Below are 27389 nucleotides of genomic sequence, written 5' to 3'. Positions count from 1 at the left end.
GGCTGAGGTGAAGCTCAGGATGATGGAAAACAGAAAAGTTCACCTAGAAGTGACCTAACTCACAAACGTGGAAAAATAAACCCAAACGGTCGAGAACAGGAGGAGCAGCCATCATCATCATCAACTAAAAAACTCATGTTTACACCCTTCATCAGGATCATGACGAACCCAACGATTCTGAAAGGCAAACAAAACCAAACTCTGATCTGTGGATGAACCGTTTTCCCCAGAAGCAGATGTTCTAAATTTTGAGCTACGATTTTTAGCTAGGAGGTTCCTACCATCATCAGCGCATCAAAGGTTGAAAATTGTTGGATTATGGCTTACAGCAGATTAAAAAGAACAACTATTTGGCTTCATAATAACGAGATTTTGTATTAATAAAGTTGTTTTTAATGTGTGTGTGGAGGCTTTACACTCAGTCTGTCATCCCAAAGGCTGCTTGTTTCCATCAAATTTTTTTCCTTCCACTTAACTTTCCAACAATATGCCTTGGCTTCCTCAGGTCAGCAGCGTCATGGTTTTCTTTCAACCGAAACATTTCTGTGCTGCTTCCTTCTTTTAGTTTTCGTTTTTGGCCAGAATTAAACAACTGAACTCTATATAACCTTTTAAATGAAATTCTATTGAACACTGATCTGTCAGAACAGAAACACAGACATCTATGGCACCGCTTCAGCTGGATCTTCATGGGGGTGGGGGGCTCCAGCCACATAAATAAAACAAACTTTGTGATTTTACACAATTGCACTTTTTCTTCTAGAATCTCTAAGTGTTAAATGACTGAATAACTGCAGCTGAGATCCAGCTTCCTGCTTTAATCTCTTTTCACGGCTCGGTTCGGTCCAAACCCTGTGCACCGTGCCTTCCTTGCTATCCTCCCATTTAGAGGACGAGTCCTGGGAATGTTACAAAAATAACTCCATATAAATAAGACCAGCTGGCGGTACGCCTCTATCTACAGCTGTTCGGACCCGAGAACGACCCGGCTCCTTCCATCCACATTGCACATACAAAAGTGTAAAAACGGCCTGAATGTCCACGCAGAGCAAGCTGCGTCTCAACCCAGCGTGAGCTCAGAGACGCTGGCGCTTTCTGGGGGCTGAAGTCGCTGCGTTTCTGCTGATTGTCATTGTGAGGCTATGGGGAGAAAGTTGCTCCACTATTAGTGATAGTTAACATCATGCAAATGTTTAAGAAAGGAAATTTAAAACACTTCTCAATAGTAAAAGACAAAAGATTAATTAGTAAGGTGTAAAAGATCTGCCAGAGTTTTTATAGGGTTGGTCATTTTTTTCAGATTATATATATTTCTTCCAGATTTATGATCCTAATTTTGTTTTGTTTTTCCCCCATGTTATTTTATTTTTATGAGTTTACTTTCCAAATGTTAGTATTTCGAAGTTCTTTTCTGATTTTAATTTTTTTGGATTATGTTTTCACAATGTTATTTTTCTCAAACGTTTTTCCAAATTTTATTTCTCGTGGCTAATTTCTATTGCTGTGTTCTCAGACCACACAGAGATGCAGAGGGTGAAATCTGTAGAAAACTAATAATTCAGCTTTTTTTTTTTTTTATCTGAAAAATTTATATTTAAGATAAAATTAGAAAACTGTAACATATAACATATGAGTTACTCTTTAAAGTTTATCTTTAATTAAAAAAATATTTTAAAACATTTTATTTAAATTTCTTTTTTGTTCTTTGCCCTCAATAATACTGGAACAACATTGTCTCCATATAGACAGACTAAAACGCCTCGCCCCAATCTGTTAACCGTCCTCTGGATTATCTCAGGTTCCACTGTAATCCAGCCTAACCCATCAGATTCTGCTCCTCCAACTTTCTGAGGTAAAGTCGTGTTGCTCAGGAAGGAGGAGAGCCAGCCGTTTCCATGGAAACCTTCAAATACACTTCTGTGTTTTCAGTGAATAAAATCTGATCTGGTTGTTTGTGGGTCAGACGGACAGCTGTCCAAAATCTGTTCAAAGCTTCGGGAAAAAAGCCTTAAAATAAAATCATTGTTAGTTTGTTTTTATGAGAACTGGTTTCGACCGGTTGAACTCCTCATGCTGAGCTTCTTCCACTTTAAAGATTCTGTATTTTTCTGTCGCTCCGTTTCTCCTGGTTTTCAGGTATCTGATTAAATTAAAGGTTTGGGTTCGTTTCTCATTAAAGTGCTTCTGAATTTAAGGTTATTTTAAGGATCAAACAATGAACCAAATTAACCGATTTTTAATATAATAGTCAACTAACCTATCAATTGATTTAATCGATTAATCATTAACTGCAGCTGACAGAGGGACCCACTCAGAGCAGCACTTACACCAGAATGAAAAACATTTTGCATTTAAGATAAAAAGGTTTTTGTTCAGAAATCCTCAAGTGGGAATATTTAGTTTCAGCTGGTTTAAATTCTAACATAAATGTTCTTTTTCCTTTTTGATCATTAACCGATGATCAGAATAATCATTATTTGCAGCTTGATTTCATTTTAAGGTTTTTTTCCACATTTCTGTCGGAACGATGCTCTTGCAGCGATTAGCCGGGAACTGCAACCAGGAAGAACGTCTGCAGGAGAAAATCTACACGTTTCCTGTTTTCAGAACAATCTTCTCTGTTATGAAAATAAACCTCTGATGATCCAAACGGACCTGAGCTGGATTTTAAAGCCGTCTTTATGGTTGAAGGCACGATTCCTCCGCCTCTCTGCAGGCTGACACCGGGTCCGGACTCCGGGTTTCTGAGGTCCAGTCCAGCTCCGCTGCTCCTCTGGTTCCAGAACAGTTCTGTTCTGCAGAGCTGGACCCGCCCTAAACAGAGAGATTCTAGGTGGGAGCAGCTTGAGAGCAAAACGGATCATCTTAGGTCCAAAATAAATAAATATTCTACTTCTGGGGTCAAAGTGCAAACAGCTGAATGAGAACTTTCTAGAAGGAAACCTCCACAGGTCCGGGTCACGGTTCTGATTGTGCACCCGCTGCAGCCCTTTTGGCCCCAACAGAGACCCGACCCCTCAGATTGTCTTCGGATCCTGCGGGTGGTTCCGGGTCGGCGTCGGGCATGCCGCCCCCTGATTTAGGAGGTTTTGGCCGCCGCCAACAGAGCGGCGCCAGAGAGGCAGATCCTTGGCGCTGCGATCCAGTCCTCAGTGCTATCGGGTCAGCATGTCCCTGAAGTCTGAAACACTGCCTGGCTGGTTCTGGTTCTGGGAATGTTGGTACTGCCGTTGCTGCTGTGGTGGCTGCTGAATGTATCCCATGGTGCTTTGCTGTGGGATGTTGGTGGCGTGGAGGAAAGTTGGAGCAGAACCGCCGTGAACCAGACCCTGATTTATCTGTGAAAACAAAGAGGATGTTTGACCATATATGGAGATGAGTGACCTTTGAAACCATTCAAACATGATTTACTGGGATTTTACCAGATAGATTGAGAAAAGGTGGATTTCATCCTTAATACGGAAAAACATTTAAAAAGTTTAACGACCCCCAATTTACTTTGATGCTCCTGGTCCTCCTCGGTGGAAGAGGTGGCTCTAAATGTAATGTGTGGATGAACTTGCCATCCTGCCTGGTACTACTGCAGCGTTAGCATAACTTACCGCTGTAGATAGGGAGCGTTAGCATAAGTTACCGCTGTAGATAGGGAGCGTTAAAAGGCACACTATGCAACATTTTTCAGTTAATTAATGTGTTCCATAACGTTTTGGATGATTAAATGAGTCATTTCAGGTTGAACAAAGGTATTCTCGGCCGCCCTGGTGGTCTGTGGGGGAAATACCGCACTTGCAATTGCAGGAGCACCGACCCGCACCCACAGGCTCAGAAGTCTCGCGAGAGTCAGTCTTGCTTTACGGCGAGAACTGCTACATGCCCCAGTTAAAAGCATGTTCGTTGCTAGCACAGTGGCGATCTTTGTGCAGTTATGCTACGTTCACACCGGACACAGCAAAATCGCGTCTGCTGCTTCATTTTTGCTGCTTGTACCAGTTAGTTCTGACGCGCGGCTGAAGCAGCTTTGCTGCTCTGGCTGCGCGGTGCAAAAGTGTGTCTGACGCGCGTTGGGCGGAGCTTCACTATCCTTTCTCTGCCTTGCAGCTATATTTGCTGTGATCAGTGGGAATAAAGTAGTTTTAATATGTGTTTAAGTGAGAAAATACACCTGAAAACGTAATCAGTGCCGTCAGTCCATTCAGATTATCCCCCTGCCTTCAATATTTTTTCTGTCGGAGCCGCTCAGACCCCCACATACCAGCGGTGCGCCGACAGTAGGAATCCCTTCATCAGCAGCCTCTGGCCGGGTCGCCTCCTCGTGGTTCACCGCGGCAGCTGGTAGGTGTTTTTCATCTAAATAATCCAAACTGCAGGCAGCAGGATAATAAAAGCGAACATATTCTGCTGGCAGATTTCTGCATTTTAAGTTAATTTAGGCGTCAATAAACTGTTTAAGAGGAGTGATCATAGCCTCTGATCATCAGCGCTGTGTCTCTCTACCTGCGTCAGATGATTAAACGCCCGACGCGCTGCTTCAGCTGCTCAGACACGCTGCGCCTGCTGCTCAAAACGCGCCGCGGGACCTTTTGCTGCGCCTTGACGCGCATCAACCATTGACTTTGCATGCAAACTCGCTGCTTCTGTCGCGCCAGCTGCGTCCGGTGTGAACGCAGCATTAGTCATTCGTTGCGTTCGCCTGTCTGCTAAGCTCAAAACAACCGCACCTGGCTTGACGGAGAAACAAGGAGAACAGCTGTGCATATTTACGACAGTGCACTTTTACTTTCGCCCTCTGGGGGGGGGGCCTCGCTGGAAAATCAACACCGGTTGCATAGTGTACCTTTAAGTATAAGTTACTGCTGTAGATAGGGAGCGTTAGCATAAGTTACCGCTGTAGATAGGGAGTGTTAGCATAAGTTACCGCTGTAGATAGGGAGCGTTAGCATAAGTTACCGCTGTAGATAGGGAGCGTTAGCATAAGTTTCCGCTCTAGCTAGGGAGCGTTAGCATAAGTTACTGCTGTAGATAGGGAGCGTTAGCATAAGTTACCGCTGTAGATAGGGAGCGTTAGCATAAGTTACCATTGTAGATAGGGAGCGTTAGCATAAGTTACCGCTGTAGATAGGGAGCGTTAGCATAAGTTACCGCTGTAGATAGGGAGCATTAGCATAAGTTACCACTATAGCTAAGGAGCGTTAGCATAAGTTACCGCTGTAGATAGGGAGCGTTAGCATAAGTTACTGCTGTAGATAGGGAGCGTTAGCATAAGTTACCACTGTAGATAGGGAGCATTAGCATAAGTTACCACTGTAGATAGGGAGCATTAGCATAAGTTACCACTGTAGCTAAGGAGCGTTAGCATAAGTTACCGCTGTAGATAGGAAGCGTTAGCATAAGTTACCGCTGTAGATAGGGAGTGTTAGCATAAGTTACCGCTGCAGCTAAGGAGCGTTAGCATAAGTTACCGCTGTAGATAGGGAGCGTTAGCATAAGTTACCGCTGCAGCTAAGAAGTGTTAGCATAAGTTACCACTATAGCTAACGAGTGTTAGCATAAGTTACCATTATAGCTAAAGAGTGTTAGCATAAGTTACTGCTGCAGCTAAGGAGCATTAGTATAAGTTGCCGCTGCAGCTAAGGACTGTTAGCATAAGTTACCGCTGCAGCTAAGAAGCGTTAGCATAAGTTACCACTATAGCCAAAGAGTGTTAGCATAATTTGCCGCTGAGCCCTTTGCCAAAATGACCATCAAAAATAAAAGGATGGATACAAAGATGTGTCCAATGTCCATTAGCATAAGTTGCCCCTGCAGCTAAGAAGCTTTAGCATAAGTTACCACTATAGCTAAGGAGTGTTAGCATAAGTTGCCGCTGAGCCCTTTGCCAAAATGACCATCAAAAACAAAAGGATGGATACATAGATGTGTCCAATGTCCATTAGCATAAGTTGTCACTGCAGCTAAGGACTGTTAGCATAAGTTACCACTATAGCTAAGGAGTGTTAGCATAAGTTGCCGCTGAGCCCTTTGCCAAAATGACCATCAAAAACAAAAGGATGGATACAAAGATGTGTCCAATGTCCATCATGGCAAAATCTACATGAAGACGAGTGAAGAACCGAAGAAAGTAAAATGTGAGGGTCAGACACAGAGAGGAGCTAAAGCTGAGGAGGAAAGGACCCGCATGTCCTTGTTTACAACACAGGGGCCTCTTCTACTACTGAGGTGTTTCAAGAAAACTAGATAGATCAGTGCATCAAATTATTCCATCTGATCAAACGTTTGGAACATGGATACACACACGAGATCGGATAATTATATTTAGTTTCCATGGAAACAGAGATTTTGAACTTCCAATCAACCGAGATTTAGATCCGATCATGGATATTTTACGCATTTAAACGGTGCAGCTAATGTCCCACATTTGACTGGATGGGATGGATAGAAAAAGTAAAGAAACCAATCAGCTGGAAAAGCTACAAGGCAAAGCCCGACTTCATGACCAGCCTGCTGTTAAACCAATGCAGATATAAAAAAAAAAAAAAAAATGATGGGATGTACGCAGCAATACAGGCGGTGGGACAGTTTATATGATTTTTATAACAGGATCACTATTATATCCGTTTTCTGTCCCCCTGAACTCCTAGCATTGGTAAGGTTCTGTTTTTTAAAGCGTTTTATGTATTGCTCATTTCCCTGCCTCCTGTATGACTCCAATACGATTAACAGATTTTATTTAGCATTTTCCCTCAAATTGGATGTATATTTGTATTTTATTACAACGAAATATAATGTATTTTATGTCATTGATTTTGTGCTCATTTTTCTTTCATGTTGTAAATAACTTCCGGTTTGAGTGCTTTTAATTTGTTGAGCATTTGTTCAACATTAAGTTAAACACAGATCCACGGTGTTGACAGCCCCTCTGAAGAGGCTGAAGCTGTGTTATTGTTTTGCACGAGTGTATTTTTCAATGTTTATTTTCTGCATAAATTCAAACATTTAAAACGTTATAACAGGAAATGTTATGAGTTTTAACTATTATGGTGATGATATGTGCATTTTAAGACTACGCTTAATGAAATATGATTCTAAAGGAATTTTAAAATCTCATAAAGCCATCAGTAAAGATGGCATGCTGCAGCAGATGTGTTTTACTTTGTAAAAACATCTCTCTTCCTGTTAGACCCATGAAATTGTTGCTGAATTGCTGCGTAGTCCAACTAAAACAGACCTGCTGTCCATCTGCATCAGAACCTTTTCACTTGATTATCAAATTTTAAAACTTAAGGTAAAGTTTTGATTACTTTAATTTCAAAAATGTTAACATAAATGACCCCTGACGCTGTTCTTTGTTTGCTTGATAGTCTGTAGCTCCAATGAAGTCTAGTAAAACAGTGGAAGTTTTGCAGGAAAACTAAAAATGGCGGGGCCTGCTCCTGCAGTCTTGCCTCCATGAGGAGCAGCAGAGAACGTCTAGGCTCCTCCTCCACCCTCCCAGCTGGAGCTCAGCCACCCTACTGGTTTGTATCTGTGATCTTTGCTCTCGTGTCTCATGACCACAGGTAGGGGCTGGAATGTGGACGGACCGGTCCGTCCACAGCTCTCAGCTCCTGTCTCTAAGGCCCCGTCCACACGAAGCCGAACCCTGGCCTAAACGCACAAATTTTTAACCAAACCAGCCTCTCATCCACACGAAGCCGGCGTTTCGGGGGTCTGTAAACGATCTTTTTTTTATTCAGGCTTCAGAGTGGGAAGATTTCGAAACGCCGTTTTCGCGTTTGAATCTTTACGCTCTAACCGCATTTTTTTTTTTTACACGCATGCGTCATAGCGTCGCCTCTAAACACGCATGTGCGACACAGTATCACAACAACAATGGCGCCGTTGCTGCTAATGCTACTCACCCTGCTGTCGGGCTTACAACAGAATCTTCTTCTTCTGGAATATCTCCAGGAAGAACAGAGCAATATCGACCACATAGTTCAACACCTGAATTTGACTTAATCACGAAAATGGACCCGCAGGGCAACCATGTATAAATATTAGTGCGCATGCCCAACATTTCGTCGCTTATTTTTGCTTTGGCACCACAGCGCCACTTACAGGCCTGGCATACATTTTACAGCGTTTTCATGCATTCGTGTGGACGCTCACATTTATTTTACGTCTCCGTCTTTACGGCAAACGTTTTGGAAAATATCAGCGTTTCGTGTTCGTTTTGACTTCGTGTGGACGGGGCCTGAAACAGAGCAGATCTGCTCCAGCTGACGAAGCCTGAATCTGTCCTGCATCCTGACATCACACTTTAAATGTCTCTGTTTGAGTATCAGTATTGTAATTTTGATTTTCCAAACAGACATTGAGTCTGACAAGACGAGTGATCCACGTCGTGTGGGAATCAGGTCACTCTTTTAGTCCAATAGTTTTAAAGAAAAAAGGAGACCAGATTAAAAACTGCTTCCATGATATTTATATCCTGCTTTGTAATCCAGGGCAGATTGAGTAGCTTTGCTCATGTTTTTTATATGCTGAGGGGAAATGGGGCAGGTCTGCTCTCTGCTCTGACCGCAGGAGGAGCTCTGAGCTCCCTGTCAGACAGTAATGGCCGAAATCTACTTGCGCATTTGGGTAATCTCGCCGGTCTGTGCGCGAGACCATAGAAATGCTGTACCCTTTTATAGTTGACATGGATGTAGGTGCAGTACTCGCCAAAAACACAGAGTGAAAATGTCCGAACACAGTTTTCTTCATTTAAGAACTGATGATGATTGAAGAATGATAGGTGTGCTACACAGAAATACACTGTGAAATAAAATGGTAGGTTTACCTGCTGCACACAGAGAGACGTGATGATAGGGAAACCAGGAAACATCCCAGTGAAGCCCATATGTACCTCTTTGTTATTTTAAAATAACAGATATTTAAAAAACTGCGTTGTTTCACTAATTAAAGCTGAATGCACTGTATACTATGGATAGTTGTTTCAGACTTTATATCCTATGTGATGGAAACAGAAACTAAATCCTTGTTTTTACCACCATCCTGGACGATAAACTCTCCCCTGTTTTCGCTGATTTTAGTCACTGAATAAACAGGAACTCTATATTTTCCAAACTGTTCCACATTGACCTTCTGCACCATTTGATGTCAGTAAAGGCAAACTACTTTATAACCTCCAATTTGGAACGAGGCTGGCGCGGTCTGCGCTTGTGGGCGGGGACTTGCGTCACTTTTTGGGGCGCGCACCTTCGCGCCCTGTCTGACGTGGTGAGTATAAACCAAGCTTAGCGGTAGAAAGATGTCTGCTTTCATCTGGAACTGCTAAACTTACAAAAAACAAAAGTGAAAAGTCGCTGGATTTGTCTCTGGTTCCTTTTTTAAGTCACTACAGGGTCTAAAAAGTCTCCATATAAAACGATAAAGTCACAAAGTTTTCATCACTGGACTGTCCCCTCCAGTTTTCCTTCACAGCAGAGCAGCGACCTGTAGCTACCAGTTAGCTTCATATGCTAACCAGCTCCATGGTAAGACAGAAGGTGGTGGGTTGGTTTTTCAAAATAAACTCTGCAGCTAATTAGAATAAGTGCACACATCCGCTGCTACATCCGATGCTTCATATCATTTTAGCATGCAGACGTGGAGGCTCTTATGTTGCTGCGGCGCCGCCGCCATCGATCACATGTAGGAGCTGTGGGGGTTCTCACCTGAAAGAACTGCTGGGCCTGCAGCTGCTGCACAGAGTGCTGGGAGGCCTGCGGCTGGCTGTGGTAGGCCGACTGGGCCTGATGCGAGATGAAGCTGTTGTGTGGGATCATGATGGGTGAGGTGAAGACGGGGGAGGGGACGAGCACGGCGTTACAGTTGACCTGCTGCATGGTGAAGGAGGTGATGGGCTGGTCCAAGCTGTACCTGTAAGGAGAGCAGAGAGGAGCTCAGCTGCAGAACCAACAGACACCAAGCAGTAGCTGCGGTCTGGCTGCTCACAGAGTTTGGGAGATTCCCATGTTGCACTGGGAAGGCTGGGAGGCGCTGCTGCTTGTAGGAACCACAGTCTGCATGGGCTGCTTGAGGAGCATCCTGCAGGAGAGAAACCGCTTTAGAACCGACACCAGAACCCGGCAAGGTAAAAGAGACCATCTTTCAGGCGTCTGACCGTAACTGTCCGTCATGGCTGAGCTGATCCGTCTGTCTTTGGTTCGGGTCCTGCTGAGGCCTGGTGTTTGTCTGGGAGAACATCATGGGGTTGCTGTAGAAGGGCGTCGTCAGGCTGGTGTTGGTCTGCATCGGTAGACTCACCGTCTGGGTTGGTCTGCTGCGGGCAATCCACTGCTGAACCTGAGGCACAGACCAGGTAGAGGTAAGCTGGACAAACGGCGAAAAGCGTCTCCTAATCAGTCGTTTGGTGTAAAAGAACCAACATCATCATTTAAATGGTCCTTCTTCCCATCAGTGTAAGCACCACAGATCAGCAGTGCAAATCTACTGGCCAATACACTGTTTCTAAAGCACCGATTCACTGAAGTGTGTATGACGTCATCCGTGCGCCGGACTGAAGTTGTGACAGGCAGCCCGGGCCACAGGCGGCTACGCTCTACCCCTTCTATTCGTTCAATTCAATTTGCAGAGCGAGATCATCTGTGGTAGTAGCACTAGACATCTTCCAGGCATGTGAGTAAAACTAGCAGCAGTTCAGCGGACAGGATGAAGGAATAATAGCCGCCCCGCGTAGATGACGTCACACACACTCCGCTTTGTTTTAAAAAATATATATAAATATAAAAAATATAACCGCGGATGTCTGGGGGACAGTGATTCACCTACATGTTATGAATGCTGGCGTACCATAAAGAATAAATTATGAACAGTTTAGTTTGTGCCTTCAAGTCGTTGCCCATAGGAAGACGTTACTTGGATATAACCTAATGGAATATCTTCAGAACGGCTCCAAATAACAAAAAACTAACATGGGTGAGTGGAACATGACGTAAGAACATAAAATCAAGGGTCCAATAAAAAAAAAAAATGGTGTTCCCCTTCAATATCTGAAATCCTCATCACATCAGAGACAAAAATAACTTGGACTGGATAAAACTTATTGTTAGAAAATATCCAGAAAGTTGAGAACAAACGTTCTTGTGTAACTTTCTTTATATAAATAGGAATGCTAATTAGAGCCTTAATGGGGCAGGGCGTGTCTGATGCTACGTTCACACCGGACGCAGCAAGAGCAAAATCGCGTCTGCTGCTTCATTTTTGCTGCTTGTACCAGTTAGTTCTGACGCGCGGCTGAAGCAGCTTTGCTGCTCTGGCTGCACGGTCCAAAAGTGTGTCTGACGCGCGTTTGGCGGAGCTTCACTATCCTTTCTCTGCCTTGCAGCTATATTTGCTGTGATCAGTGGGAATAAAGTAGTTTTAATATGTTTTAAAGTGAGAAAATCCACCTGAAAACTTAATCAATGCAGTCAGTTCATCCAGATTACAATCCTGCCTCCCAGTATTATTTCTGTCGGAGCCGCTCAGACCCCCACATACCAGCGGTGCGCCGACAGTAGGAATCCCTTCAACAGCAGCCTCTGGCCGGGTCGCCTCCTCGCGGTTCACCGCGGCAGCTGGTAGGTGTTTTTCATCTAAATAATCCGAACTGCAGGCACCAGAATAATAAAAGGGAACATATTCTGCCGGCAGATTTCTCCATTTTAAGTTAATTTAGGCATCAATAAACTGTTTCAGAGGAGTGATCATAGCGATCTGTATCATCAGCACTGTGTCTCTCTCCCTGCCAGCTCCCAGATCAGCTTCTCTGATTGGTTGACGCGGCGCGTTGAGCAGCAAAAATTAAATTTTTCCATCTGGAGCAGCAGCGCGTTTGCGGCGCGTCACGCACGTCAGATGCTTTAACGCGCCCGACGCGCTGTTTCAGCTGCTCAGACGTGCTGCGCCTGCTGCTCAAAACGCGCCGCGGGACCTTTTGCTGCGCCTTGACGCGCGTCAACCATTGACTTTGCATGTAAACTCGCTGCTTCTGTTGCGCCTGCTGCGTCCGGTGTGAACGCAGCATGATTGGTGAGTTTGTAATGAGACGTAATTAGCTGCTAATGAAGAATGGAAATATTCTCTATTATAGTAAAACGACATCATCATCATCATCTTTCCGGCGGGTTTTACTAAACCTGTGAGGACGAAGAGGCGTTTTCTCTCAGAGGGAGCGTAGGTGAGCTGTGAGCCCCGCAGGTTGACGCTTTCTGTTGGCCTGATGGCTGCCTGATGACACCAGACTGGTTCTGGTTCTGCTGCGCCGGCCTTCCCGGGCTCTGCTGCTGCTGCTGCTGGGCCTGGCCTAAGTCACTGTGAATCGGCTGCTGTAACAGCATCTAAAACACAAACATCAGGAACAGCTGGTTTCTCCATGTCCTCATTTATCAAAAATAAGTCCTTCTAAAAAAAAAAAAAAAAAAAAAATTAAAGTTAAATTTACAAATTTTATACAAACTAAACCATTCAGGCCCATTTCTGTAATTATTCTAAATACACTTTCAGTTCATAAGCAGAATAAAGAGAGACAAATCATTAAATAGCTTAATGTTAAAACAAAAATAAAAAATAGGGATTATTTTGCGTTAACAGCAGAAGTGATTATTTTCATTATTGACATTATATTTCATATTTTTCTGACACAAAAACGGTCATAATGTGAGTGAAACTGAGGAGGGCTTTTTAAATGAGCCCTATATCCCGAATGATTACTGATGATGATGGTAGAGGAACCCCGACGCATCGGAAGGCTGATAAGTTTGAGTCATATTAGCAGGTTCTTTTCTCCATATCAGGTTCCAACATGAAAAGTGATTAAATATGGATGTATTTATCTAAATAGTGTTTTTATACCTCCATATATTGAGCAGTTCTTGCCACTTTGAAAAGAACACATCTGTCTACTTTATGGCAGGGTATGTCCTTGTTGCCTAGTTGCCTTTGTTGGCTCTTGAGGGATGCATACGTTGCTGTAAGGGGCTGGGTTTGGCCTGCAGGCCCTCAGTTTGACACACGGGATTTAGATTAAGACTACCGGTATATGTCAATTGAAATGCTTAAAAGTTAAAACAACAGCATGGTGGTCTGGGCTGCAGTAGCAAAACTGGCCTCTAGAGGGAGACAAGCTCATTACTGCTGAGGATTTAGAAACAGGCTGATTTTACTCCAATCAGAATCTATCAAACATAGATCTATCACTGTTGGTGTCCTCTGTCAAATCTTTTTCCAGTTTGGGTTCTCCAGAAACAAACAGGCTGGGTTTAAGATTTCTTTTCCTACCTGCAGATTAGCGAGATGGAGCTTCTCCTTGATGTCATACAGCTCCTGCTGCTGCGTCTTAATGTCGGCCTGCAGGATGCGCGTCCTCTCCTCCAGCTGCTCCTTCAGCTGGGTCATCACGCCGAGCTGAGGCTGCTGAAGCTGATACACAGACTGCTGCTGCTGCTGCTGAAGGGGGAGAAAACCGTTATACTGTGAGAAAAGCAGTGGGGCAAGAGGCAGGGTGCACTTTATGGCAGACAGTCAGCTTAGAATCTCTAATGAACCTGATGAAGTTGATTCCTTCCTGCTATCATCTCAATCTTCATCGCCATGCAGGTGGTTAAAACAATCTGTTCGTCCAGTTCGATTTGCATGTTTTCTAAGCCATAACAAGGCTTTGCTGGGCTACTCTATAAAGGTGGAACTCAATACTAATGCAGAGATTTTGAATTTAGAGAGCTTCCTGGATGGGAAGCAAAACGTCTTCAAACTTGAAAGACAAAGTCCAGTGGATTGTTTTTCACTTTTTTGGAATGACTATGACCTGGATCTTCACCTGCATACCTAATGAACCCAAGATGCAAACATCCAGCAGAGACAAGACAGAGCAGAGCACAAAGTGACCTTTGACTTCAATGAAGCATCGCTATGTTATCTGGAGGTCAGAAGAAAATACGGTAACCAGTAGTTACTGTACCGGTGGGTAGAGATAGACCGCCACATCAGCCCAATGATATTTCAGGGTCATGTTAGCATTTTTTTCTTCTCCATATTAGGTTCCTATAAGACTTTGAGTAATTCCTGCTGCTTCTTCTGGTGATTTGATTTCAGCAAAGTTGAACATCTTTATGTAATGAAATTAGACTGATGTAACGTGGAACGACTGATATTTTGGGGCTGATATATTTTGTTTCTTATATCAGCATTGGTCGATACGTGCCTCGCCTCACCAATCAGCTCATCCAGCAGCCCTGACTTAGCATCATGTCGCTCCCTCTACCTGCTCCGCATTGTTAATGTGGAGCAGGTAATTTGTTAATAAAGGTTTATTTTGGTTTTCTGTAACATTTGTTATTGTCTCAGTTTTTATTGTTAATACTAGTGATAAAATCTGCCTAAAAAAAAAATCTGTAGCATTATCAGAATATCAGGATGACCAGAGGTTCCCACAGTGGGAACTACTTTTCTTTTATTTCTCCTTTTAGGATTTTTGCGTATTGCATTCTTGCTTTCTTCTGGACTGAGGAGAAAAGATGAATTTCTATTGGTCTGCTGGAACTTAGCAACAGCAGTTCAATGGTTGAGAGCGAGCAGGTGGAGAGAATGTGATCCAAGAAATGATTTTAAAAGAAGGAAGTTCATAAAACTGAAACAGTCTTATTTAAAAAAGGAAAATTTCAAACTATAAATTCAGGAAAAAATGTATTAATTAAAAAAATATCTATTTGAACAAAAAATAAATATGAATAAAAACTGGGGAAACAAATCCATAAAGTTAAGCTAAACTTTTTTTTTTTTTTTGATTGAGAAGTTTTACAATTTTATTTCTCAGTATTTCCTTTGAGAAAAAGTGTTCTTGGAACAATAATGGGACAGTTTTCTCCATAGAGGAATAAAGAATCAAAACAAAGATCTTCTCCTTAATCACAGCAGGCAGTGAAGATCAGCAGCCTGAGGAATAAACCAGCCTGGTAGCAACAGTCATAACAGGCAGATCCTGTAAACAAGCAGCCGAGAGGAAGCCCAGACACTGACCGTGGCGGAGTGCTTGCTGCTCTCTTGAGGAACGACTTCAAAGGAATTTTGTCTCTGGGCCAAAATCTACAGGGGGACAAAAGAAACACGCTCAGGATGAAGCAGGCCAAGGAGGCTGCTGCTGACTGTCTTCATCTCCATGGGTAAATGAAGCAGACTATGTGATGAAGATGTTTGTTCTCAGCTGACCTTCGAGCCGCTAGGCTGGAGTCTGCCCGGCGTTTTCTCTGTTCCGACGGCGGCCGGTGGCCATGATGGCTTGCAGGCCTCTGTGTAGGAGTTTGCTGCTGCAAAGAGAAGCATAGATTTAGACCTGCAAACTAAAGGAACAAACACAAAAAAACATCGTAATAAAGTATAATCAGTCTCTGATCTTAACACTACCAAAGCTAAGAATGGGAAGGAATCAATGTCTTCCCCAAATGCCAGCTCAGTCGATTTATACTATTCATTGTTTGTTAAATAAATCTTTCATCTTAGAGAATTATCATATCTAAATAAAAGTCATAATGACCTTTTATTTTATCCAAATTACTCCATTCAGGCATAAAAAGCTGCTTGCTATGAAAATAAGTAAGTTGATTAAATTTTGATGTTTCCATCAAGCTCTTCTAATGCGATCCTCTAAAACGACATAAAACATGGATGATGGAAACATGTCTACTGACGTTCTAAGGAGGTCAATGGATGGATTACTATTTTTTATAAATATACTGGACAAACCACTGCTGAGCGTTTCCCTTTATTCTAAAGCCAGCAGCTTGCAGTGTAGATGGCCGGGCATCTGCACGCCCACCCTTACCCGTAAAATAATCTAATACGTAACTAGAGCCTTAACCCTGATTCATTTACGTTCTGCACAGAAATGAGACGTGTAGAACGTTTTATCCTCCTTTGGGTTTTTCTCTTCTTTGCCCAATATTCTGGACGCCTCTAGGGGGCAGTGTGGGGAAAAAACCATAAGTGAAAACATTAGAAAACCACATCTCCTCTGTTCAGATCACAGCTCCTGATTCAGGATCCAAACAGACCAACCAGAGCTAATTATGGAAACCAGCTGAGGCCCAGGATCCTAAACCAGGAAGTGGAGAAGCTGTGGAAGCCAACACTGTGTTTGCTTTTAGAAATGGATGCTGCTATGAAACTGAGACAGCTGCTGAGCCGTCTTCATGAAGATGCAGCAGCGACGCCTCTGCTTCGCTCCTGAGATCCAGTGCAACCAAAACCTAAAAGCAGCCTCACCTGATCAGAAATGGTTTTTAGGCTAATTTTCAGCAGCACTAACATCAGAATAAGAGAATCTGTGTCCGAGTGACTTGACGGGTCAGAGAGAAGAGGATGACTCACACAGAGAGTCCGAGAGGGCGGTGTGGGACGATTTCCTGGAGCTGTGGGACGACACCGAACGAGCGCCGCCGTTTCTGTCCCTCTTGGCGTCCAGAGTGGAGCAGATGTCCAAGTACAGCTCCTGAGCCTGGGAGGGGCGGGAACAACACGCTCCAATCAGAGGCTGAACTGATTTTCTGTTAAAGTGGTTTATACTCCTCCATCTTTGTCACATCTTTACAACCACAATCATGTCGCTCTGTTCTTTCTTTTCAAGGTAATAAATTGTGTTTTTGTTTGTCATCAGCATATAGTCAACGCAGCGTTTGGTGAAATAAAAACCATCAAAATAATTTGTTTCTTCCTGACAACTAATTTCATTGTGGTTGGTGCTGCCCCAACTTGTTGTTCACCACATACCAAAATAAATAGTTTTTTAAGATGATGCAAAGTTGAATGTGAAACTGTTACCATTAGTTATAAAACTAAGAAAATTAAGTCTAAGGAAGTTATCATCCAGAATTGTAAAAAAAGTTTTTCCTTGAATAGGGTAATGCAGTAAAGATTCTGTGCTTAACATTTTTTCCTGCATTACTTCTACTTTTATACTTGGGGAAGTTTTAAAAAATGGTACTTTTACACTTTTACTGGAATAAAAAGCTGAAGTTGATCCTCTAACTTCTACAAAATAGTTTTTTAAACAGTAGGATTTATACTTCTACTGGAGTAATAAACATCAATACTTTTGACACCTCTGATCTTTACATGTTAAAATAACACAATGATAACAAATGTTACACAATTAACAATAGATATCAGGTGGAGGGATGAACGTGCTAATAGATATCGTCCGGCTGATTATCTGTCCATCTTCAGAGGAGGCTGACCCTCAAGGAGCAGGTTAGACGTATCAGCCTTTTTTCTTCTTCTCCTCCTTCTTTCTCTGATTTATTAGTGCGTTCAGCAGCTATGCCTTGAGATCATGAAATGCTCCAGCATCGCTGCTCCTTTTTTAGTTTAAATTAAGAATTGTGTAACATTTTTCATTGCTGAGCCATTTAATCGTGTGAATGGAGACAGAAAAAAACTAAACTGGCTTCAAAAATCGGTTCACAAAAATAAAATAGCTGCAGAATTTGGGGATGATTCGACTGATGGCCTTAACCCCTCCCACCAGCTGATCACTACAGCAGGTTGTATGCACCAGTTAAACTTGACGTGCTCTTCCTGTTTGGCAGGCGTCACACAGAGTTCCTTAAAGACGGTGTGAATGATGACTGGAGCCCGGAACTCGCTCCTGGCCCGTTTCGTTTTGTTCTGCAGGACCAGACTCCTTCCACAGGTTTACCTCCCTCCAATTTGTGGTGTAAGATGTGCAAAATGCTCAGAGCAATAAACACAGGTGTAAGGTGCTGCCTGTGCAGAGGAGTTCCTAACTCTCACCTTCACGGAGGATGGGGCGATCTCCGGCGGAGAAAGATCCTCCAGACCAAACGCTCTCCTCCGCTCGGCTCGCACCTCGGCGTAACTGAACAACACAAACACAAACATTCAGGTTTTCTCTCCGATGACCAAGGAAGCAGACCACAGGAGCATGAGGGTCACCTGACGACGGTGTGAGTGCAGACGATGAACTCGGGTTTGGAGTTCCACTGGTGGTACGTGATGAAGTAATGAGTCTGCAGCCAGATCCACTGCTGGCCTTTGGTCAGGAAACGGTAGTAGCAGGATTTACCTTTTCCAAACTGCATCACTGGGGAGTAGAGGGAACACAAAAGGTTCAGATGACCCGTGTTTTATCAGCCAGCCTGTAGGAGCTGAAGAGGTGAGGATGTGTGATAAAGAGGCAGCGCTGGGTTGCTTACATTGTTTGTGACACTGGGCTATCAGCTCCAGGTCATCCACGTGATAATAGTCGTAGCCCGACGTTCCCAGAACCTCAAAGGGTAAATAGCCGATGATCGGCGACGCTCTGGAATAGAGAAGGGGAAGAGAAACCAGTCTGATGACATTTGTTCTGGATAAAAATGAGCTCTGGTATTTCTGAGGATGTCAATGTCTCACCTGTGATCTAAGAACAGGAACTTCCATTCAAGGCTGTGTCTGGACGTGAATTCGTCACAAGGATCGTCCACGTTACACAAATCCTGAAGCAGAGAGCACAGGAACGGGGTGAGGCGTCAGTTTCTGCAGATTTCTCAGCAAAGCCTTAACTCTGCCGTTTTCCTGACTCAAAAACATCCTGGATGTTCCACTTTTTTCCCCCACAAAACCTTCTTGTTTTGCAGGTTTCCTGACACTGCATGAAGGTTATTACCAAAAAGGGCAGCCTGAGCTGGTCCAGCATCATACATTTGGCAGCACTAAAGCACTGCATGACCATATCTGTGCGTCACCACTGGTGGATTAAAAGCAGCTGTGGCCTCGAACTGGAATATTTAGTCTGCCTGAAGAACTGAGGCCAGTTTGGAACTGGAATGTTAAAGGAGGGATCTGCAAAAGGTTTAAGAGTTTGAAAGGAAAGACTTTAAGCTGTGCGGTCTGGGAGCATGAGAACAGAGTCAGATGCAACAAATAAAGCAAACCTTTCAATTTGGATGAATCAAAACAGTCTTAGAGTTAAATGATCGTTTTCTCCTTCATTAACATTATTTTGTGGCAGTGACTGTCTAAATAAAACAACATCATCCGTGTATGAGCGTCCAAATATCGCACAAATCAGTGACTCTTCCTTTACAAACACTATACTGTTTGTTAGGCATATAATAAAAAAACAAAAAATTTTTAGGCTTCATTTTATATAAATAAAGAATGTTAGCAGAGAGAACTTTAGCAGGACGTTAATAGAATGTTAGCAGAACGCTAGAAGCATGTTAGCAGAACTTTAGCAGGACATTAATAGAATGTTAGCAGAACGCTAGAGGGATGTCGGCAGAACTTTAGCAGAATATTAGCAGAACGCTAGAGGAATGTTAGTAGAACTTTAGCAAAACATGAACAGAATGTCAGCAGAATGCTAGAAGGATGTTAGCAGAACTTTAGCAGGACTTTAATAGAATGTTAGCAGAACTCTAGAAGGATGTTAGCACTTTAACAGGACATTAATAGAATGTCAGCGGAACGCTAGAAAGATGTTAGCAGAACTTTAGCAGGACGTTAATAGAATGTTAGCAGAACGTTAAAAGGATGTTAGGAGAACTTTAGCAGGACATTAATAGAATGTTAGCAGAACGCTAGAGGGATGTCGGCAGAACTTTAGCAGAGCGTTAGAATATTAGCAGAACGCTAGAGGGATGTTAGTAGAACTTTAGCAAAACATTAACAGAATGTTAGAAGAACCCTAGAAGTATGTTAGCGGAACTTTAGCAGGACTTTAATAGAATGTTAGCAGAACGCTAGAAAGATGTTAGCAGAACTTTAGCAGGACGTTAATAGAATGTTAGCAGAACGTTAAAAGGATGTTAGGAGAACTTTAGCAGGACATTAATAGAATGTTAGCAGAACGCTAGAGGGATGTCGGCAGAACTTTAGCAGAGCGTTAGAATATTAGCAGAACGCTAGAGGGATGTTAGTAGAACTTTAGCAAAACATTAACAGAATGTTAGAAGAACCCTAGAAGTATGTTAGCGGAACTTTAGCAGGACTTTAATAGAATGTTAGCAGAACGCTAGAGGGATGTCGGCAGAACTTTAGCAGAGCGTTAGCAGAATATTAGCAGAACGCTAGAAGGATGTTAGAAGAACTTAACTTTAGCAAAACATTAACAGAATGTTAGCAGAACGCTAGAAGGATGTTAGCAGAACTTTAGCAGGACGCTAATAGAATGTTAGCAGAACTCTAGAAGGATGTTAGCAGAACTTTAACAGGACATTAATAGAATGTCAGCAGAACGCTAGAAGGATGTTAGAAGAACTTAACTTTAGCAAGACGTTAATAGAATGTTAGCAGAACGCTAGAGGGATGTCGGCAGAACTTTAGCAGAGCCTTAGCAGAATATTAGCAGAACGCTAGAGGAATGTTAGTAGAACTTTAGCAAAACATGAACAGAATGTCAGCAGAATGCTAGAAGGATGTTAGCAGAACTTTAGCAGGACTTTAATAGAATGTTAGCAGAACTCTAGAAGGATGTTAGCACTTTAACAGGACATTAATAGAATGTCAGCGGAACGCTAGAAAGATGTTAGCAGAACTTTAGCAGGACGTTAATAGAATGTTAGCAGAACGTTAAAAGGATGTTAGGAGAACTTTAGCAGGACATTAATAGAATGTTAGCAGAACGCTAGAGGGATGTCGGCAGAACTTTAGCAGAGCGTTAGCAGAATATTAGCAGAACGCTAGAGGGATGTTAGTAGAACTTTAGCAAAACATTAACAGAATGTTAGAAGAACCCTAGAAGGATGTTAGCGGAACTTTAGCAGGACTTTAATAGAATGTTAGCAGAACGCTAGAGGGATGTCGGCAGAACTTTAGCAGAGCGTTAGCAGAATATTAGCAGAACGCTAGAAGGATGTTAGAAGAACTTAACTTTAGCAAAACATTAACAGAATGTTAGCAGAACGCTAGAAGGATGTTAGCAGAACCTTAGCAGGACGCTAATAGAATGTTAGCAGAACTCTAGAAGGATGTTAGCAGAACTTTAACAGGACATTAATAGAATGTCAGCAGAACGCTAGAAGGATGTTAGAAGAACTTAACTTTAGCAAGACGTTAATAGAATGTTAGCAGAACTCTAGAAGGATGTTAGCAGAACTTTAACAGGACATTAATAGAATGTCACCAGAACGCTAGAAGGATGTTAGCAGAACTTTAGTAGGACGTTAATAGAATGTTAGCAGAACTCTAGAAGGATGTTAGCAGAACTTTAACAGGACATTAATAGAATGTCAGCAGAACGCTAGAAGGATGTTAGCAGAACTTTAGTAGGACGTTAATAGAATGTTAGGAGAACGCTAGAACGATGTCAGCAGAACTTTAGCAGAGCGTTAGCAGAATATTAGCAGAATGCTAGAGGGATGTTAGTAGAACTTTAGCAAAACATTAACAGAATATTAGCAGAACTTTAGCAGAACGTTAACAGAATTTTAGCAGAACTTTAGCAGAGCGTTAGCAGAATATTAGCAGAACGCTAGAGGAATGTTAGTAGAACTTAACTAAACGTTAAAAGAATGTTAGCAGAACGTTAACAGAATGTTAGCAGAACTTTAGCAGAATGTTGGCAGAAATTTAGCAGAGCATTAGCAGAATGTTGGCAGAATGCTAGAAGGATGTTAGTTGAACTTTAGCAAAGAATGACAGAATGTAAGCAGAATGCTAGAAGGATGTTAGCAGAACATTAGCAGAGCATTACCAGAATGCTAGCAGAACGAGAGGATGTTAGCAGGGCATTAACAATTCAAGGAGAACCTTAGCAGAATTTTAGGATGTTCTAATTTTTCACCATTTACCACATCACCCACCTAATAGTTCTATAGATCTAATTGTTTTAAAAAGTGGTTGTAATTAAACCTGCAGGACCGAATGACTGAATCTTATTCCTGTCTCTTAAAGGAGACTAAACTCTATCAGAGTTTAAGTAAGGACGAGGAAACCGTAAGGCTTCATATTTTACTTAGTGCAATCCTTTTTGGATCTAAATTTCAGATTTTGTGTTTGAGTTTGGCACCAGGGGCCTCCTAGAATAAATTAATTAGATCAATGTCCTCAAACCAAGTAGCAGCAGGAACGAGCAGACCTGATGGCATCAGCGAGGATCAAAGCTTGGCCTTGGCTCATTATTTATCTTAACAACAGACAGATGAAACCAATGGTATATTCTGAGCCTCAAACTGTTCTCACCTTCAGGAACTGTGGAGTGACTAAGCGTACGGTGGCTATGAAGCAGACCTGCTCCTCCAGTGACGACTGCAGGCTTCTTGGTAACGTCACTTCATGCCCGTTACAAGAAGATGTAGGCACTGTGTGGCAGGCAGCACAGATATTTTTTTATGTCACCCCTTTTCTCTCTAAATGTGTTAAAATTTGGCATTTTGTTAAATCTTTTTTTAAGGAAATATTCATACCATTGTTATGAAACTTGAAATCTCCAACAAACTTGACATATTCGTACACAGGAGGCTCCTTGGGGTCCATGTTACCTCTGGCAAGATGACAGCAGAATTCAATATGTGCCTCACCTGAAAAAACAGACATTTTCCTGATTAAAGGCCTGAAGGACCTGAGGATTCGTTCAGATCTGGAGATTCAGCTCCTTTGGGATCAGAAAAAGTTTCTACAGATTATTGACTCAGGGAGGATGAAAACTAATGCAGCAACACTTTTCACATAAAATCCCTTTCATAAATAATCAGGTTTGTGTTTCTAACAGTGCAAAATGTGAAAAAGCTCAAAGTGAGTGAGTCCTTGTTAAGGCAAGCCTTTCTGGCTCCATAATGTAGATAGAGTGTCATCTTTGCTATAATGGGTCAAATTATTCAAGCCTTTAGTTTATTATTTAACTACGGTTTTCACATTACTGAAATTCCAAACTTGATATTAGTTTGATATTATGCAAATATTTCTTACTCGACACCATTTTTGACACCACAGGGATAAAATATGACGCAGGTTGTTAGAGACCACTTACATTTACTTGAGTACATTTTAGAAAAAAAACAAAAACTTTTTTGCAGTAGCAGTAGCAGTACTTTACATTACTTTTTTTTATTTCACTTCAATAAAAAATATTGCTAATCTTGTTGAAATTTCTGGATCCTCTGAATGCTGCAAGTAATGTAAGCTGATTAGAGATCAGGTGAAAATATCAGATGTCCTTTTCTAACATACCAGCTTTTTCATTTTTTACATAACCTAGAAAAGACTTTTCTTCTGCCCCAATTAGAATTTTATTATTTCACTTTTTACTGTCTGATTAAATCATTTTAAACATTAAATCTGATGTCAGGAACCGACAGCTACTCATACTGGAACTGCCATTTTAAAAACTACTTTTTTAGGTACTTTCTATATAATAATTAAACTTTATTGATCTCACATTGGATAAATTTACCTCTGCATTTAACCCATCCTTTGGGGAGCAGAGGGCTGCCATTGTGCGGCACCCGGGGAGCAGTGTGGGTTAAAGGTCTTGCTCATGAACCCAGAGTGGCAGTTTGTGGGAGTGGGGCTCAAACTCAGAACCTCTGGATTCCAAGCTCTATGTTGTAACTACAGGCCACAACTCCCCCAATGTTGTATGTGTTAAAGTATTGGTACTTTTACTTCAGTAAAGTTTTTAGGTGCGGCCTGCCTCTGATCAAAATAAAAGGCATAAAAAATATTTTTATTAGCAGTAAAAACAGGTAAATGGTTTTCACAATAGAACCACAGATGCTAATTAAACGAGTGTATAAATGAATACTCAATAATTAACCAAAATAAGAGACAATCTGGGAATATTTTCTGAGCTTTTAATCTTCCATGTGGAAATAATCCAGGAATCTAAAATGACAACCCAAATTTGAGGTGTCTACATAATCCTTTAAAACAAAAAAAACTCTCTTCCATCCCCGGATGACTTTCCAAAAACTGAGTGGATGGAGGCTGTTAGAAATGTTTTAAGGCTGCAGACACTTCCTCTTCTCTCTTCCTGTCAGAAACCCAGGATTAAGGTCAGCGTCTTCGGCCTCCCAGGGATTACTGTGTTAACATAACAGTGATTTAAAGTCTTAACTATGATACTAAGCTGCCTCCTATTATTAGCTAAAAGTCTAATCATAGAGCAGACTAATCAGAGGAGCCTTGAACCAAGCAGTCGTCTCGGTTGTTGTTCTGTGTTTGTACTGAGCAGCCAGGCCTGTCTAAGCAGGACACTCACTGTCAAGGAAATCAGCAGCAACCGGGTCAGACATCAGCATGTGGGATGATAGCAGCTTGTAAACCTCCCCGTGTTCCCGCTCCGGGAGGAAATTCAGGATGCTCTGGTCCACCATATCTGACTGGTAGGAAAACAGGCCGATGAGTTTCAGTCAGTAAGGATTCAAAACACTAAATAATGATGAAGATTTTATATTTTTTTCATAAGAATCTCTGGAGGAAATGCAGAGAAAAAACAAACATTTGCAGAAAAGCTGATGCAAACCTCAAGAAATCATAACTTCTACTCCTAGATGGACAAAAATAATATCTTAATATTTCTAACCTGTATGGGGACATTTATCTCCATATGTTTATCCTTCCATAAATAGGGAACCAAAGCTTGTAATAACAGATCATCTCCACATTAACGGCGTAGACTTCCATCTTCTATGTTTTGAAAAACTCTTTGATATGTAACCCAGACTGATCCCCCCCCTCAGAGTGCTGTGGGAAAGAAAAACCTGTATCTTCGATAATGGGAGGGAATATAGAAATGATGATTTCAGGAGGGATAGATAAATGACTTTTGGGTGACTTCCTGTTTTGGTCTGAGGTTCTGCTGCCATGAGACTCTGTCTAACTTAGCTAATTATTACATTAGGTTGTAGAAAGAAGGTTTAAACCACTTGGATCCGATTAACAAACATTGGCCTTGAAATGCTCCATTGTGCGCATGTGATGCTGTGATGACCACATACTTTGGACATACGGTGTACCCTTGATTTGGTGGATGTAGTCCATTTGTTTTCCACCTCCTGATCGGTGAAGATGAAGGTTCTGGACCAAGATGTTAACCCCTCCTGCAGCAGGAACCCTCTCATGTGACAGAAGCTAAACTGCTCCTCACAGCTATGAAGCTAAAGCTATCTGAATGAGAGCTGCAGCTGCAAGGGTAGCAAACAAGCCGTTAGCATAATATTAGCGTTTCCCTTGGGGTCAGGTTGTTCCGCTCTGCTTGTTTCCTTTGAATTCAAATTATTTGAAAGCTCTGCTTTGTACACAGCTCTGTCCCTGGAGTCCGACTGTAATCGATCATCTATGCGGAGTGAAAAACATGCCGTGCAGAGCACTGCTGGCGGCTGTGAACTGATTGTTCTGGAAACGCGTGTTAAAGATGAGCTGATGCTCATAAAGTGGTGAGGACTCTTCACTGCCGCCTGAACACTTTCATCCACAGGATCTCAGGGTCATAAAACATTGGGGCTTTAAGTGAAGACGGGTTTAGCTTTTCTCCAACCTCTCAGACACGCCAACTTTATCACACGGTTTTTACAGCTTTAAACCTAACAAGTAAACATTGAGAGATGACGTCTCCATCAGGTGGACCGAACAACGCACCTTTTAAATCCCTGGTAGGTGTGCCGGTCTTTTAGACCTCCTGCACGCCGGTTTCAATTCAACATGGCGGACCTGGATTTTACAGAACGAGTAACGATGCTGCATTTAATGTGAAAGGCTGAGAAATGGCGCCAGAGACGCTGGCAGTTCAGGGAGGCTAGGTGCTAAAGCTGGATCACAGAGAGAAGGAGAAGGAGGAGGCGGGAGCATCGGAGCGGGGCAGAGGGCAGCGGATGGACAGGGCCGGCTTCAGGAGGACGGATGTCCTTCTAAGGGCTAAATTAAAATGGCTTCTTTAAAAGCCACCTACAAACTTCTGAGTTCCTTAGTCACTTCATTCTTTTTTTTAAAGCTTCGTTTCCACTGTGCTCCTTCAGGATAAGTCACATTGTGTCCCTGAGTGGATGATGCCTGGGATGCCAGTTATGGCTTCATGAATTCATCTAAAGCCGATGATCTTATTCATCGACTAACAATTACCTGAAAAGAGTCATTTTTCTTTTAAAGCTGAGTTTTCTCTTGTAGTCCTGATATGGCCTCAGTCCTGAACGCCCCTCTCTGCGTTCAGCGAAAGCATCAGATGACTGGTAATAATGTATAATAAGCCACCAGTTTCACAATCCTTCTCTATCCTCATGACATTCCTACATGTTTTCCTCTGTTTATTACTAATTACTTACTAATTTATCTCCGTCTACCATATGTTTGTCTCCATTATTACCAAAAATACTCGGCAGGAAAACATTTTTCTATTTCGGATGAACAAGAAAACAATAAAATATCTTTTTTTTTATTATTCAAGACACAGAATCAGACACAATATTTATAATATTAAGTGGTGATTAAAACCTAACTGGCTACTTCGACTCACCGGTAAATGTCCAATTAGAGAGGACACGCTGTCAGACACATAGATGATGTTTCCATCCGTCGTTAATGCAATCAGGAAACCATCCAGGGCCTGTGAGAAGCAAACAAATCGATGTTACATTCCTGTTAATTTAACATAATATTTCGGATTGGTAAAGATTCAAACATCCTGATAAGCTTTACCTCCAACATGAGCTGAGTAAACTCTTCGTTACTGAGTAACGAGGGCTTCCAGTCCTGCTTCACGTCACAGACTTCGTTCTGCGCAGTGATGTCTGCAAAAGATTGGAGGACGACTCAGAGTCAGAGATGAAGCTTAAGAAAGTGGCTGAAATGATCCACAGGTGTCTGAATGTGCAGACCTTTCTGCTTCTGCAGGAAGTCAATGGTCCTCTGCAGGATGGTGGACTTGTCCATCTTGCGCGGATGGCCCTGGCCCTGCAGCATCGTGCACAGCTCCTTGATGAGCACATTGAACTGGTCTCTTCTTTTCTTTTCAGATTTGTTGCGAGATGCTCTGCAGAATAAAGAGGATGCAAGAAAGAAATGGCAGCATAAGAGCGATGTAACTGACTTTCCTCAGCTCTATTAATTCTAACAACGTTTCACAGAATAATCTGATATCCAAGGAAATTCTAATGAAAAAAAAAAAACAATCCTTAGACATTTCATTTTAGGTTATTCAATTCTACATATCAATAAAAAAAACACAGTCATTATAATATTTCTTAAATATATTGTTCCTCTTATGATATTTTCTAATAATGTGGCTTTTTGAATAAAATAATTTGCATATTTTTCTTGGTACTGTGTACTTTTTTTTTGAGTGTGAAAAGCTTCTGGCAGCTTCAGGTTTGTTTTCTTTCAGTGCTAATGTTTAACTTCTTCTTCATGTGTTTGAACAGCTGTGTAGATAATTT

At 42.1% G+C, this 27389-nt stretch overlaps 1 protein-coding gene across 2 annotated transcripts in view; it reads right to left on the bottom strand.

The window, feature by feature from the left end:
• Positions 1-390: 390 nt before the first annotated feature.
• npas2 (neuronal PAS domain protein 2) overlaps positions 391-27389 on the bottom strand; it is a 47639-nt gene continuing 20640 nt past the window's right edge. Inside the window, exons 4-22 of one of the 2 annotated variants that reach the window (XM_038297143.1) lie at positions 26832-26986; positions 26653-26744; positions 26471-26560; positions 24221-24341; positions 22428-22541; positions 22204-22322; positions 18433-18515; positions 18234-18340; positions 17974-18121; positions 17812-17896; positions 16390-16516; positions 15232-15329; positions 15043-15108; positions 13306-13470; positions 12165-12365; positions 10148-10329; positions 9979-10071; positions 9699-9903; positions 391-3338 (exon numbers count right to left, since the gene is read on the bottom strand). In XM_038297143.1, coding sequence (XP_038153071.1) covers positions 3156-3338; positions 9699-9903; positions 9979-10071; positions 10148-10329; positions 12165-12365; positions 13306-13470; positions 15043-15108; positions 15232-15329; positions 16390-16516; positions 17812-17896; positions 17974-18121; positions 18234-18340; positions 18433-18515; positions 22204-22322; positions 22428-22541; positions 24221-24341; positions 26471-26560; positions 26653-26744; positions 26832-26986 — 2434 coding nt within the window. In that variant the 3' untranslated portion in view covers positions 391-3155. Of the gene's footprint in view, positions 3339-9698; positions 9904-9978; positions 10072-10147; positions 10330-12164; positions 12366-13305; positions 13474-15042; positions 15109-15231; positions 15330-16389; positions 16517-17811; positions 17897-17973; positions 18122-18233; positions 18341-18432; positions 18516-22203; positions 22323-22427; positions 22542-24220; positions 24342-26470; positions 26561-26652; positions 26745-26831; positions 26987-27389 lie in introns of both variants that reach the window. The other variant, XM_038297134.1, reaches the window with a different exon arrangement.

The sequence above is a fragment of the Cyprinodon tularosa genome, unplaced genomic scaffold (genome assembly GCF_016077235.1).
Source record: "Cyprinodon tularosa strain WSP-4 unplaced genomic scaffold, ASM1607723v1 ctg110, whole genome shotgun sequence".
NCBI classification, from domain to species: Eukaryota; Metazoa; Chordata; class Actinopteri; order Cyprinodontiformes; family Cyprinodontidae; genus Cyprinodon; species Cyprinodon tularosa.
This window is presented reverse-complemented; position numbering and strand designations above follow the sequence as displayed.